Source organism: Equus quagga, chromosome 7, assembly GCF_021613505.1.
Source record: "Equus quagga isolate Etosha38 chromosome 7, UCLA_HA_Equagga_1.0, whole genome shotgun sequence".
NCBI lineage: Eukaryota > Metazoa > Chordata > Mammalia > Perissodactyla > Equidae > Equus > Equus quagga.
This window is the reverse complement of record NC_060273.1, coordinates 89,031,645-89,047,132: the sequence shown is the minus strand read 5'-3', so window position 1 is coordinate 89,047,132 and position 15,488 is coordinate 89,031,645. Positions and strand designations below refer to the sequence as shown.

The window sequence follows — 15,488 nt, the reverse complement described above, 5'->3', positions numbered from 1 at the left end:
ATGCTTTCATTTCTCTTGGGTAAATTCGTGGGGGTGGAATGATTACATCATATGGTAGGCGTATATTTAACTTTTTAAGAAACTTGTGCCCATGGGTTTAAACTAGGATGTGTATCACAGTCTCCTGGGAATATTTGACATGTACATATAGTCCCACTTGGCCACTTCTGATTCTGGGGTAGATGAGACCTTTGAGAAAGCGCTTCTGATGGTTCTGGGGCATGTGGTGCTTGTCAGTAGGTAATGAGCACATGGGGTAAGGGCTTTAGAAAATTCATAGTGTTGTAGGTGAAGTCATCTGAAACTGTAAATACGTAGGTACTCAGATTTCATTTTCTTTCATAAAATAACTTTTACATGCTCCTGATGTATGTTTGACTGTCATAACAATAGGATGTTATATTTCACAATCATTGTTATTACAATCACATTACTACAGATGCATTGTGACCACACTGCACTGGCCTTGGTGCTCTGCGTTTCAGGGCGGAGTGTCTTGTAAGAAAGTCTAGCATTTAAGCTCAGAAAGTCATAGGGACATTTGAGCCAGAAGCACCTTCACAGAAGCCAGTCTCCTCGTTTTCAGATGATGAAACTGCAGCCTAAGAGCTTAAGGGAAAGTTCAGAATATCTGGATCAATTTTTTTAGACTCCAGGTTTCTTGACTCTTAATCCATGTCTTATTGTCCTCACTCAAGGAACGTGAGGAAGAACTATAGAAAGCTGAATTTTGAGCTTTAGTAAGTTTTTAGGGTGATGTTAGCAAGTATTCTTGGGGCATTTCTATGATAGTTACTCTCTATCATGGAAAATAACTACATAGATCAATGTCTTCTGAGGTAAAAGGCCCATTTCGATTGGGATAAAGCAGATCCTGATCTTGGACTAGATTTATAATGGAGTTAATCTTGCTTGGAAGGAAAAATTACTTTACTGTTACGAATGCTAAGAAAAGACATCAAATTAAGTCTGGTAGTTGAGACATTTAGGAGTTAGCTCTTTATAAGCTTAATGCTGTATAATGAATAAAGCACAATAAATATTAGATAAATTATTTCTCCTAATTAATTGCCAGTCTAAGTGTTTATCTGAAATATGTGAGAAGCTCCTAAAACCCACTGTTGAATCCTTGAGTTTAGGAGATCCTGTCTCTTTTGAGGCTTAGAGCAGCCTTTCTCTGGGCACAGACAAGCCAACAACATCTGAAAATGAGGAATGTTTGTTTTTCCTTCCTGCTCTGTTTCCAAATTAACAATTCATGAGCTGAAAATATCCAGGCGTTAGCACAGTTGGAGATTTTTGTAAATAGAGATCAAACATTTATCCAGCACATTGTCATCCTTACTCAAATCTTTTTCTCCTTTTTGTAGCTGGTGTTATAATAGTCGGAAATCTGAACAGCTTAAGCAGAACCAGTACGGCTCTTCCTGCTGATTCCTACCAGATCGGGGCCATTGCGGGCATCATCATTCTTGTCCTGGTTGTTCTCTTCCTACTGGCGTTGTTCATTATTTATAGACACAAGCAGAAGGGAAAGGAATCGAGCATGCCAGCAGTGACCTACACCCCTGCTATGAGGGTCGTGAATGCAGACTATGCCATTTCAGGTAAGATGGGAGTCATTAGAAGCATTTTACTCCTTGAAAACTAAAGTTTCATCCTGGTTCTTTGAAACTGTGTGTTTGCCTGTGTTGTCTGTTGTTATTGTCCATTAGCCCTGAGAAAATTTTATGCTTGGAAAAGAGGTGTTTTGAGAGATGTGTTTTATATGTCCACAGTAGTAAAATCATCACTCTTGTATTCTATGAGCATTTTGAAATTAAATTTATTACGTGCTTACTTTAGACTTGGGGAATTTTGACCTGGAAGAAGCTATACTGGGCAGTGAGTCCCAATCTTTTGTTGTATGTGGGGGACAGGAGAGGAGGAGTGACCACAACTTTACCAATGTCATGGAGGACCAGGTCTTCTGTCTTTGGCTTTGAGTTCTTCCCACAATGCCTTGCAGCCTGTCCCTGGGCCCACACGAATCGTTAACTGCACAGAAACCAAGTTATATATGTTTTTGGTATTAGCAAGGACCAAGACAGTTCTTTAAGAAAATTCTTTTGAATCTTTCTGTCACAAATCCCCATAAAACTAAATTTTTAAGTAACACATTCAGTTACCAGAAGTAACCGCTTAAACTGAGCCATTTGGAAACTTGAAATATTTATTAATTTTTAGGCAGTTACTGAAGGATTTCAGCTGAACTTCGTGTTTATAAATGCACTGACTCTGGGGGAATACATAAAGTAGCTGATTTACTTAGTAGCGCATTGCTAGTGCGGAATAGTGTGTCAAGAACTCAAGCGTTTAAAAAAAGAGGAAAGTTACAGCAGAATTAGCTTCCAAACAATGTCTTCCCAGCTTGTACGAGCCTCAAAGCAGACAGCAGCTGTCTGTGGATACTTTCACGCTTTTCCAGGAGGCAGGTAGGAAGGCAGACACCTGCTGCTTCTAGAAGCTTTGCTGAATATGCTGGGCAGGAGAAAGTTGTGCCCAGTTTGTGATATGGAAGCAGTCCAGACATTTGTTGTTGCTATTTTGCCTCCCTTTTCTCCACACCGATTTAGGGGAGCCTGCCATCTCAACCCTTTCCTTCTCTTCCTGCAGAAACTCTTCCTCACAGCAGCAGTGGAAATGCTAACAGCCATTACTTCACCAATCCCAGCTACCACACGCTTACCCAGTGTGCCACATCCCCACACGTCAACAACAGGGACAGGATGACCATCGCAAAGGTGAGAGTCCTTGAAGGTGGTGGGCAGGGGAGAGAGGAAGGAACAAGCATGCACTGAGGGCTGCTGCTTGCTAAATGCTCTTCTAAGTACTTTATACCTGCTGTCTCGTTTATTCCTCTAAACAATCCTGCGGGTGCGTGTTAGGATCTCGAGTTTACTGACAAAAACCCTGGGCAGCGGGAAGTTTAAGTCACTTCCAAACACAGCTCCCCGGCTGGACAGTGAGGCAGCTGCGAGGAGAGTCAGGTCTCCCTGTGTCTGCGATTCGCGCTTTTCCATTTTCCATTGCACGTCTTTGGAAAAATGTTTCTAATATTGCATGAGGTTTTAAAATAATGTCTCACAGCAGACCCTTAGCAGACTTGATCCTGGGTAGAATGGCCCAGTTTGTCCTTTCTGACCACCTGTCTTCTAGTGCCCTTTCCTGGCCACCTGCACTTTCATAACAACAACTGCAATCAAATGAGTTTATTAAGGTTGAACCACATGAAACTGCATTTTTGTAGGTCAAAAATGATTGAATAGGAACTATGTGCCAAGCATTTCTAATCATTTTACAAATATAAACTGATTTAATGTTCACACCAATCCTGTGAATCAACAGTGATTATTATCCCCATTTTCTGGAAGCACAGAGAGGGTGGAGACCCAGGGCTGCTTGTTTGCTACCACGCAACTCACCCCAGGTCTCTTGCACAATGCTCTGAAATCCCAAACATTTCTCCCTTCCAGTTGCACCCAAATTATAGTTCCAATCTCCATTGTCTAATTCCAGCTCTCTATTAGAAGAAAACCAAGCTAATTAAATTAATTCAGTTGCAATTAAATTAATGTAGCTGGATTTTAATTATAGTGCCTCAGAGTTAAATAGAGCTTCGTGTTCTCCAGAGATTTTCGTATTCATCATTCCATTTGTTCTCATTCACACTCAGGGAGGGAGGCAAGGTAGATTATGTTCGCCTCATGTTTATAGCTGAGAAAACTGCTAAGACTCACTTGTGACTCACACGATATCATACAGTATTTGATGGGAGAGCTCAGACCGAGAATTTGGTTTTTCAGTTCAAAGTTCCGTGTATGTCAACCCACATGAGGTCTAATAGGCACAGAGTGACAAAGTGAAATGAAGAAGGTGAAGCAATGGGGAGATCAGTTAGGGCCGACGGGTGTGTACTCCTGCTGCCCTCTAAGTCCCATCAGGTCAGAAGTGGTCACGTCTGCCCCTCAGCACAGCCTCATTTAAGAACCAGTCCTCGGTACATGCTGTGGGCGTGCTCTGCCCAGATCAGTAACACTGCGCTGTGCCACATTGTAATCTCTTTTTACATCTTTTATTGTTTATATTTATAACAGTCAAAGAATAACCAGCTATTCGTGAATCTGAAAAATGTGAATCCTGGGAAGAGAGGCCCTCTGGTGGACTGCACAGGCACACTGCCCGCAGACTGGAAACATGGCGGCTACCTCAACGAGTTCGGCAAGTTCTCCCAACCCCCAGCCTCAACAAGCACCTGTATGTTTCAGTCACTTCAGATAGTCATACATTTATGTCTGTCCCAAAGTGATCTATTGAGAACATGCATCATAAACCAAAATAATAGAATTATACCTAATACCTATATGGGGCGTATTTCTATCCTAAGTGCTTCATTTATTCAACAAACATTTATTGAGTTCCTACTGTGTGCCAGGAATTGATAAAAAAAGAAACGAGGATCTCTGCCTGCTTGTAGTTTATATGCCAACTCTGTATCTATTAATTTACTTACTTTTCTCACAAGTACCCTAATTGATAGGTGCTGCTATTATTATCATCATCTCCATGTTGCTCTTGAGAAATTCAGTCATAAATAGGTTAAGTAACTTGGGAAAAGTCTCAAAGCCTATTTAATGGTAGAGCTGGGATTTGAACCCAATCAGCTTAGTACTAGGGTGTGCACCTGTTCTTGAGGCCCCCTTCCCCTTTTAGGTGACGAAATGGAGATATCAACAAGATTATAATAAGTCAGTGGTTCTCAAATTTTTGGAATCAGAACCCTTTCACACACTCTTACAACTTATCAGGCTCCAAAGAGCTCCTGTTTCTGTGAGTTATATCTGTTGATATTTACCATATTGCAAATTAAAACTGAGAACATTTAATATAGTTATTAATTTATTTATAATAATCTCATTTCATGATACCATAAAATGCATTTTTATGAAAAATAACTATGTCTTCCAAAACAAAATCAGTGAGAGAGTGGCACTGTTTGACGCCTTAATAAATCTCTTTAACATCTGGCTCGATGGAGGACAGTTAGATTTTCGTGTCTGCTTCTGCGTTCCATCAGTACTGATCTCACACTCGGTGTAGCTCCTGGAAAAGTCCCCCATACACTCGAGACAGAATGTGAGGGAAAAAGGCAAATAGTTGTCATTGTATCATTCTGAGAATAGTTTTGATCTCGTGGCCTTCCCTGGACCACACTTAAAGAGCTGCTGTCATACCCCATTGAGCATGCGCTGCTGTTTCCAAGCATGTGCACCTTATTCTCAGGGAGGAGGTGATGATATAGTAAGTAATATGTGTGTGGTGCCTTATGATAACAAACCCTTTCATATATATTTATTTGGTGGTAAGGTTGCCAGGAAGCTCAGTTAAATTTGAATTTCAGATAAGCAACGATTATTTTTAGTATAAATATATCCCAAATATTTCTTGGGGCATACTTATACTAAAAATTATTTGTTGTTTCTCTGCAATTCAAATTTAACTGGACTTCCTGTGTTTTTATTTGCTAAAGCTGGCATCCCTACTGGGTGGGCCCTTCCACGAATCTTGCTTTATAGAGGAATAATCTGGGAAGCTCACAGAGGTTAACTCTCTTGTCCAAGATTTCATAGAACGAAGGGGGTAAAGCTCCGTCTCAAAACTGGTTTTCTGACTGCAGGTCCTCTGATCCTTCTATGAACACCAAATATGTTACATCACCTGAGCCAGATATAGGAACCAATCCCTGGGGGCTCCTGGATCCTCTCTGACTATAGAAATGCAAATGTTTAAGTAGGAAAATGAGTAAAATTCTTAACTTTTGTCTGCATTCTACACCAACATTATCAATAAGATGTGTATTTCTAAACACTGTAAAATTATTTATATAGCAGATTTACAATATGCTTATTGGTGAAATCATTTAACGTTAAGGAGGGTTTTTAAAATCTACATTACATTAATAATTTATCTCAAAGCAGTACATGAAGTGATATTTAGTAAACTACCACCTGGTACCAGTGAGGGAAAGGTTCTCCCATTCCCCCTTCATCTACTGCAATTTGTCCTGACTCCAGAGCACAGAGTTAGTGCAGTGGTCAGATATAAACTTCTCTGCTTCCTGTCTCAATTAGACCCAAGGGACTGATTGTTGGTAACAGAATCTTCATTGGAAATTCTGAATCTCCTTGGTTTGTTCCATTCCAAGAGTAATTCTGAATTTAATGTCCTTTTAAAGTGTTTGCACGGCAAATGTCTTCCCTTAGAAAGAATAGAGTAAGGCACTTATGGATGATGAAATGTGCAGGTGTTTTAAATGATGGAAAAGTTATGATGTTGTCTGAAAGAGTCCTCACTTTGACACAAAAGCCCTGAGATCAATTCCTGGTTCTGTTACATGACACTGAGCCAATCACCCTCTCAAGACTAATTTGTTCATCTGTAAAATAGGGATAAATATCATGTTCTGGCTCATTGTATGAATTAGATTAAACCAAGCATTTGAAAGCACCTGTCCAGGGATTGGAGCATATGGGAGTTTATGAGGAAACCCACCTACTCCCTTGTTAAAACTGCACCCCGATCTTCCAAGGCAGTGAAGATAGGATCTGGCAGGGGTGGCAGGTCTCACAGCCTCAACTCTTGTTCCCTAATTTACTTTCCATCCCATGCTGCTCCCCTCTTTAACCCCTTGAGGAAGGGTAGGCCATTGCACAGATAAGACAAATGGACATTTAACAAGACTTTGCTACAGTTTGGAGATGGCTGAGAGAATTTGGCAAAGAGTAACATAGACAGAGTTCCTTAATAGGACACTCTCAGAGGCCACAAGTCCTGCCCATCTTCATGGGGTCCCTTTACCAAGTCCAGGAATCCCCAAGACCACCCTCTGTTTTGACACCAACTGTAAGTTTGAGGGTCCCCAAGACCACCCTCAGGATCAATAATTTGCTAGAATGACTCACAGAGCTCACTGAAAGCTGTTATACTCATGGTTATAGTTTATCACAGCAAAAGGGTACAGATTGAAATCAGCCAAGGCAAGAGACACAGGGGACACAGGGAAGAGTTCAGGAATTTTCAAAACATGAAACTTCCAGTTGTCCTTTCCAGGTGGAATCATGGAAGGTGCTAACTTTTCCTGGCAACAATGTGTGGCAATACACGTAGAGTATTGCCAACCGGGGAAGCTCACCTCAGCCTGGGCATCTAGAGTTTTTATGAGGACTTAGTCACGTCGACATGGTTGACTGCCCATGTGGTTGACCTTTAGTCTCCAGCCCATCTGGAGGTCCATCTGATACCAAGTGGCCCAAACTCCCTCCCATAAATCACTTTGCTAGACTATCCAGTGTAGCTCTAGGCCCCCAGGTAAACAAAAACACTCCTATCAGGCATAGGACAATCCAAGGACTTGGAGCTCACCTCCCAAGAACCAAGGATGAAGGCCAGTCCTCTCTTTGGTAGGGTTAATTCTTTACTACACATCCTGATCCTGCCTCCCCGCATAACTCTGTGGTGCCTTTCCCACCAGATGGGAGCGTGGCTGGACTTCACCACCCAGACCCCAGAGAGTGTGCCTGAGAGAGGAAAACATTCCCATTTCCTGTCCCACGACGATTAGTATTAGACACACTGTCTCTCTTCAGGAGATCCTCCCACTTTCTCCACAAAAGTGTGTCCCCATGGGACATTGCCATCAGAACTTGAGTTCAACATCACTCTAAGAAATGCATTCACAGTGGCAGGGGAGTCATTTCCATACCATTTTGATATTTATTTGAATGGTCATCACAAGTCATTACTCTTTGTTTTTAACCTAAGTCCATAACATCCCTTTAAAAGATAATTGAAAAGGCCTTGGAATGTTTACAGATAGACTGAAGCTGAGGGTACTATGACACTTTAAGTGTCACAGTAACTGAAACACCATTCATTCATATGGTGCTTCAGAGTTTACAAAGCCTTTTCATAGGCTCTATTTCACTTGATCACAACATCCCTGTAAGGCTTGGAAGGCAGGTTTTGTTTTCCTCTTTTTAAGAATAAGAAAATTGACACTCAGAGAGTTGAATATCTTGCCCAAAGTCATGTGGCTGATAAATGATGAAATCTAAGTCCTTTGTCTCACTTCTGATCCTGACTGTGCCCTTTCTGCTGAGCAACCTGGAATCAAATGTCCTCATTGATCTGTGCCTCAGTTTCTGTCCCGTGTTGACCATCCTTTCCCAAAGTCACTGTAAATGATCAGGAGAAGGGTCAGAATGATACGTAGGTATCTTTAATTCTAAGCGCTGGGGACATCTGGTATGAGTGATCTGGTGTAAAGGTTTGCAAAGCAGCAACCTCGGCCTTTTCCTGCCCAGACAGTCTTCCTTCGTGACCTTGGCGCGTTGAGTGGGCTTTGTCTTCCTTTTAGTTCTTACTGGGTATTTTTTTCTGCATTTGTCACAGGTGCTTTTGGACTTGACAGAAGTTACATGGGAAAATCCTTGAAAGGTATGGTGTAAATTTGAGGAAGAAATACCTTTATCAGAATCGCTGTTTTTTAACAAAATTTGTTATGTCGGAGATGGAAATAATTTGTTAAATGAGCAAGAGTGGCACTGTAGAGAAAATGGGGAATTGCTAGTGTGGTAAATTACTCCAACAAATATACAAACATGTTTGACTGACATCAAGACAGTGGCCATAGGTGGATCTTGCTAGAGCATAGGTCTTGGAGAACAAAGGTTTCAGTTTGCTGGGGAAGCATTCATATTTCCTTTGAAAGAAACATGGCTTATGGGGAGAGAGAAATGTAAAAAAGGAAATAGCCAGGAAAGTGAGATGAGTCAGCATGGTTACATGCTCATTGTGGCCTGCTCCTCAGGAGGAATTTGAGAAATAATATCACATGCCCAGTATCCAGGTTTCACAAGAAATCCCCACAGCACAAATGCCTTCTTCACCATAATAATAGAACCTTCTTGTGCTCCTGGGGCCAGCAACAGCTGGTTTCTTCTTGTTGTTGTTGAGGGAGATTTGCCCTAAGCTAACATCTGTGCCAATCTTCCTCTGTTTTGTATGTACACTGTGCATGGCTTGATGAGCGGTCCATAGGTCCACACCTGGGATCTGAACCTGCCAACCCCGGGCCGCGGAAGCAGACCATGTGAAGTTAACGACTACACCACAGGGCCAGCCCAACAGCTGGTTTCTTGATCAAAGCTTTTGAGAATTCAGAAACTATTAGTAAAATAGAGTGGAATTAATTTTATTTGAGTGTGATTATCAAAATGAAATCAAATCCATGATGTTTATATTGGTACTCACCTTAGAGAGGAGCTAAAATTACTTTATAGATGGGTAATTTTATAGCAAATTCTCTCCGAAATAAGTTGAAAATGTATGGCATTATTCTTAGTGTATATAATTATAGAAAACTAGCTATGAAGAGAAAAAAGTAATCTGCTCAAGTAAATTATTGCAGAAAAAATAAATGATATTGCCCATGAAATAGCATTTGCTTTTTTCCCCATCTCTCCTCACAGACCTAGGAAAGAATTCTGAATATAATTCAAGTAGCTGCTCCCTAAGCAGTTCTGAAAACCCATATGCCACTATTAAAGACCCACCTGTACTTATTCCCAAAAACTCAGAGTGTGGTTATGTGGAGATGAAGTCACCAGCACGGAGAGATTCCCCATATGCGGAGATCAATAACTCAACTTCAGCTAACAAGAATGTCTATGAAGTTGGTAAGTTCTCCTAACCAAAGGAAGGACCTAGTGTATAGGAATGTTTTTTAAACAATTTTAAAATCTTTGAGAATATAATAATTTCAGTTCAAATAACCCTTATTGAAAATAACGGCCCGTATTTTAATGCAACCTGTGTTTACAGTGATCATGTTAGTTGGTGTCAAATGAATTTTTCAGGGAAAAGGCCATTTAAAAAATTTAAAGTAAGTTTTCCTTATCTCCCACCTGGTCATCCATCTTTTGTTTTGTAACCATAGTGAATATTTTAGCATGCTTGTGGATTAGCATATGTATCATATTAGCTAATATGTTGAATTAACCAAAACAAATGGTTCAAGTGCATTACGCAGATGTTCCCATTTCCTGGTTGCATTCATTTTACTAATAGGATGCTTTTAGCAGAATTGAAACATTTTACTTTTAAATTTGCCTAATATATCAGTAATATTCTCAGGTGTGAATCTGATACACTTAATAGGAATTCAATTAAAATTAGAGTTATTTTGATTACCCCTTATAAATACCATTTGGAAAAAGTTAAAACATACCAGAGCTATCATTGGCTATATATTTTAATTTTTCTTTCTATCTCTCTCTCAGTATTTATGATTTAAACTTTGAAAACTTCTCTACTACTTGTAAATAAAGTGGTTAATTTAACTGTAGTAACTAGTAATTCATTTTATATCATAGACTTGTCACTGAAAAGATATACAACTATTTTTAAAGAATGAAGACAGCTTTTTTAAGTGGAAGGTATAGTGAACTAAATTTACTTTTGAAAAGTCGGTAACGATTCCCTTTTGAATTGTGGCATGAGCCCCCACTGTCAGATGGAAACTCAACTGAGAGCCTGAGTTCTGAGTCCTAAAGCTGTGAACTACTTACATATTTCCATGAATTGAGTTAACCTATAAGGTCCTCAGGCTTCTCACCTGTAGAGTAAGGGGTTTGGACTAGATTATCTCTAAGGTGTTTTTCAGACATTGATTCATATTCAGGGTTTCTGTATATTCCCTCGACGTCATCATCCCCACCATACAGTCATCTTTTTGTTCTGAACACCATTTGTGTATGTCAGTGGGTCTACCTACCTCTAGAATAGCCACCTATACGTGCTTATAAAAGGATCATTTGTTTTTAAAAATAATATTTCCTTACATTTTAAATAAAGCTCCTCTTATGTGTTTGATATTTGCAAGAAATGCCATGTGCTATTTTTTAAAAATTTTCTCTTGCTGATAAATTAATGTGTCCCTGGTTGTCACAGAACCTACAGTGAGTGTTGTCCAAGGAATATTCAGCAATAATGGGCATCTCACCCAGGATCCATACGACCTCCCAAAGAACAGTCACATCCCTTGCCATTATGACCTGCTGCCAGTCCGAGACAGTTCATCCTCCCCGAAGCGAGAGGATGGTGGCAGCAGCAGCAGCAGCAGCAGCAGCAGTGAATGACACCAAAGGACCACTCGGTGGCTGCTGGAACCCTTTCCAGGACTGCAGTTCGGTTCTTCTCCATCCTCAAGTTTGCCACCTTATGTGAATGTTAATCTCCATGGTAGGCAATTGTCGGACGTGAAGCAGAAGGCTCAAAGCTGAGGCTGACTGACCGTAGGTCCTTTTTGTACAGGTGGCTCAGAAGGAGATATCAATGTGATTTCCCGTTCGTGTTAGTTTTAGAACTGCACCCATGAAGCATGACTTACTGTAAAATCTTGGCTAAAAGCATGAACTTGCAGAACTCCTTCAAAGATATGGGTTGCAGTGGACATTGATGTTATTGCTTGAAAAATTAAAATTTAAATATTTCTTTCTCATTGGCATTATAGAGCTGTACCTAGGATTGTGCAGTTTCCCATAAAATTTAGTGTAAATCACTAAACATGTAGAAGCAAAAGGGCATATTATGGAGTCCTTATTGTTTTCTTTTTTCAGTTGGACTCAGAATTGTAGGGCTAATATGAACCCAGGAGGAAAGATTCTGTCAAGTGGTATACCTGGATAGACTTTCAATGAACTCTAGAAGTGGATAGCAAATTTAAATATGAAAACTCTAGACTTTTTTTAGGATGAAGAAATGTACAATTAGAATTATTTTAGAAATACTAGAATTATTTCAGGAATCAATATACAGTGTGCCGGGCAGAGGTGATTCTTCTCTCTGTTTGACCCTTGACCTGCTTTAGATCCATGACACTATTCTGATCACTGTCCCCATCATAGACATTTACCACTTGAGATCCATAACATATCAATAATTATTTCATAAATATAGAAATGAAATAATTTTATTTTTGACAGACTGGATTGAATGAGTGCATAATGATTGGAAAAAGTTGTAAATTTTAAGTGTAAGAAGACACTTAAGTTTTGTAAACCATTAGCAATACATGCTGTAATATAGAATTAGCAGATAGTTTTGATTAATTTTTCCCTAGAAGTGACTGAAATATTTTTGTGCATATTTGTGAAAGGGGCACTTTCCTTTTATTAATTGTTGATTTAGAGAAACTATGCTTAAGCTGGTCTTTTGCATTGCTAATATGACATGTACCCCATTTTTTCATTAATTTGTATTTCCATTTTTAAGTTGTATATTCTATGTTTTGTAGTGTTTGGATTGTTAATGAAAAAATTATATTATATGTTCACTGTTTCTTATATTATTGCCATTTATCTTTTAGCTTGATAAAAATGCATTGCTCTTTCTGAGGGAGGAGATGAAAATATATAAATCCAATCTATTAAAATTGGTCATTACTAAAATAGTACAGTAACCATAGGTGAATGGCTTATAACTGAAATAGAGAAGCTTTTTAATATTCCAAAATGGAGTTCCTTTTGATCTGTGGGTTCTGAGTCTCCATTAAACCGGGGGAGGGGAAGAAGGGAGCCATTGTTATTGAACGAGTACCACAGACAGATCTTACTAAAGACTTTCATTAGGGTGGTCATATAATTGATCATCCAAACTGGGACATTTTTGAGAGTAAATGAGAGCATTATTAATAATTATCCTACAATAGGCTTAAATTTGTACTGTTCCGGGCAAACCAGAATGGATGCTCATCCTGTGCATACTTATCACACAATAACATTTTTCACTCTAAGGTAGCTGTCTCAAGAGAATGCCAATATGACACAAGAGAGCCAGTCTCTCTTTGACCTACCTGAGCAAGCTGAAGGACTGAAAGGCTGAATGAGGAAGCAACGTCATGACAGAAAACGGTGGGCGTCGATCTTTGAAAGACACGAAACCTTATGCGTTGTCCTGTCTCAGTGAGTCAATGAACAAATATGTATCGTGCACCTGTTCTGCTAGTAGTATACGTGAGGCATTATCTCTGCCAGTTATTGACTTGGATATCCAGTGATTTCATGTCACACACCTGCACCTGTGATGACGGTTTGGTCAGGTGGATGATAGAGCAAACACACTTGGAGCATTCACTCCTTTGATGGCTATTTCTTTTTAGGGAACCCCAAAGTTAATTCAAGGAGATATGGAATTTCCTGGAATGCACATCAAGAACTACTGATTTATCCCAAAAATTAACCACTGGCTGACCCTTAACTCTAGGGGCTAGGCATCCAATAGAGACACTTGTGGGTCAATAGCCACAGAGTCATTTTTGGTAAGAAAAAAGTAAGACATTTTTCCTCTACTTTTTTAAGGATCATCTCTTCAGAGCTCCATGGTGAGTTTGAATTTCCCCATTACTCCCTGGAGATACGTTAACAAAAAAAAAAAACACTTCTTTTTTTTCTTCATTCCACTTTTTTTAAAAAATGAAAGTTTCATGTACAAAGGTAACAGCAACTTAAGTAGAAAACCTGGGTGGCAAATGTGGCCTCTAGAGGGCACTGCCATCCCTTCCTGTGCGTTTTCTGACAAATCAATTGCTCAGAAGAGCTGCTGTCTTGAAACATTTGTACCTGACCTGATTCTTGCTTGTCAGTGTTCGCTCAGGACTTTTCAAATGTCAGAACACACATAGCACTTTGGATATTATAAAACTACATGTAATATTTGGATAATTGAGAAATCAAAACTTTGATATAGATTTGGGTAAAGAGAGAAATACTTTCATTGGAATGAGAATTAAAGAAAAGATAAAAAGACCTGACAAAATTTTCCCCCTGAAATTACCACCTTTTAGGACTTTTCCAGATTTATCAAATTTAATTGGATAGTGATGTCATTCTCCATACATAGTGAATCTGTTCTTATGACCTTTGAATTGATATTAATATGAGACCCTAAAAATAATTTCTTCCCTATATCCTATAGTAGTTAAAGCAGTGAGTGAGCTTGGTGACACCTAGCAAGAGCCATTCATGTAGGAATGTTAGCCAAACTATTATTCTTTTCCTAGAGGTTGATGTATCAGAAAATTTATAAACTGTTTGTATTTGTATATAAATACATCAAAACTGGCCCAAATGATATGCTTGCTTTAATATGGGGAATATGTTATTTGTAGTTAATTATGTGCTAAGGAATATTTCGTAATTATTTACAATGCTTGATGTAAATTCTCTCCCATGCTATAAGAGTAATGTTAACAGAGAGTTTGATATGTTTAGCATTATCTCTATGGAAAATTATATTCACCCATTTCAGGAAAGCCAACATAGAATTTTGTAATAGGACAGTTATAACCTGTCCCAACGAAGTCCATTAGCACAACAGCTCTATTGTGAGAAATGCAGAGAACTTTATGAAAATGTGGTCACCTTGCCTCCAAAGAGCCACGGTGGTAGTTGTCAATTATTGGGGATTTGTAAACCGTAAATATTGCGAAAGTTGCACAAGCGTGTCACAATATCATTTAGAATTCATGTCGATATTAGGAGTCCACTTACCACTGAAGATGAAATCATAACAAGCTAAGTTTTAAGGTTATGTTTTTTTTAAATAACAAATTTTCTATCTCTGGATAACATCTTTATTATTCAAACTAAACCTTTCAGAGATATTTTGGTCTTGAAGGCTTTATGTCATGGAAGTGTACATAGATAGGCAAGTGTGAATTGTGTGGCATGGATGGGTGCTTGTTTTGTAACTAAAGATGTGCGGCAAACCGTCCTTTGAAGGTCCTCTTACTATTGGTGTCCTAACACTGGGCCTGCTTACTCAGTATTTAGTTCAGGCTTCATTTTGATATGCAAATCACAATATATATTTTTAAAAGGAAAAAATCAAAATACATTAGGATTTTCTTGATTGTAGCAAACAAAAAATGCTTTCAGTGTTAAAATATCTGTTTTCCAAAGATGATAAACTTTCATCAGTATAAGCCTACAACATTGTCATTTATATCACCAAATGAGTTTATAGATTAATGCAATAAACTTTCTAGTAAAAAGCTTTGAAGTAGTGTTTATTTCTATGTCTGATTCTGTTGTTAATGAGAAGAAAAAAGTTATGATCCTATTGGAAAAATTAATGTTTTTTTATGTGTGGCCCTGTGGCACTTTATATATACATTTGAAAACAATTACATTTTATCATATTTAATTGCTCGTGTATCTGCTTTCCCTTCGGACTGCTTGTTCTTTTAAAGACAGAGGCAACTCTAAGGCTGATGGTCCCCCGTCCCATTAAATAATATAGAGTGTGTGGTGTCTATTATATAGACTGTGTTCTGTCTATTAATTCCGTCCGCCCCTTCAGCTGGCTGCCTAGCTGGTCTCAGCAGCAAC

At 39.0% G+C, this 15,488-nt stretch overlaps 1 protein-coding gene across 3 annotated transcripts in view; it reads left to right on the top strand.

Moving 5' to 3' along the window:
• MEGF10 (multiple EGF like domains 10) overlaps positions 1-15,097 on the top strand; it is a 163,497-nt gene extending 148,400 nt beyond the window's left edge. The window contains exons 20-26 of one of the 3 annotated variants that reach the window (XR_006889256.1): positions 1,371-1,607; positions 2,656-2,783; positions 4,137-4,260; positions 8,491-8,535; positions 9,570-9,776; positions 11,050-11,340; positions 12,898-15,097. Coding sequence is in view for 2 of the 3 variants with exons in the window: in XM_046665459.1 (XP_046521415.1) it covers positions 1,371-1,607; positions 2,656-2,783; positions 4,137-4,260; positions 8,491-8,535; positions 9,570-9,776; positions 11,050-11,237 (929 nt within the window). In the remaining variant the exon portion in view is untranslated. Of the gene's footprint in view, positions 1-1,370; positions 1,608-2,655; positions 2,784-4,136; positions 4,261-8,490; positions 8,536-9,569; positions 9,777-10,472; positions 10,536-11,049 lie in introns of all 3 variants that reach the window. The other 2 variants (XM_046665460.1, XM_046665459.1) reach the window with 2 other exon arrangements.
• The last annotated feature ends 391 nt before the right edge of the window (positions 15,098-15,488 follow it).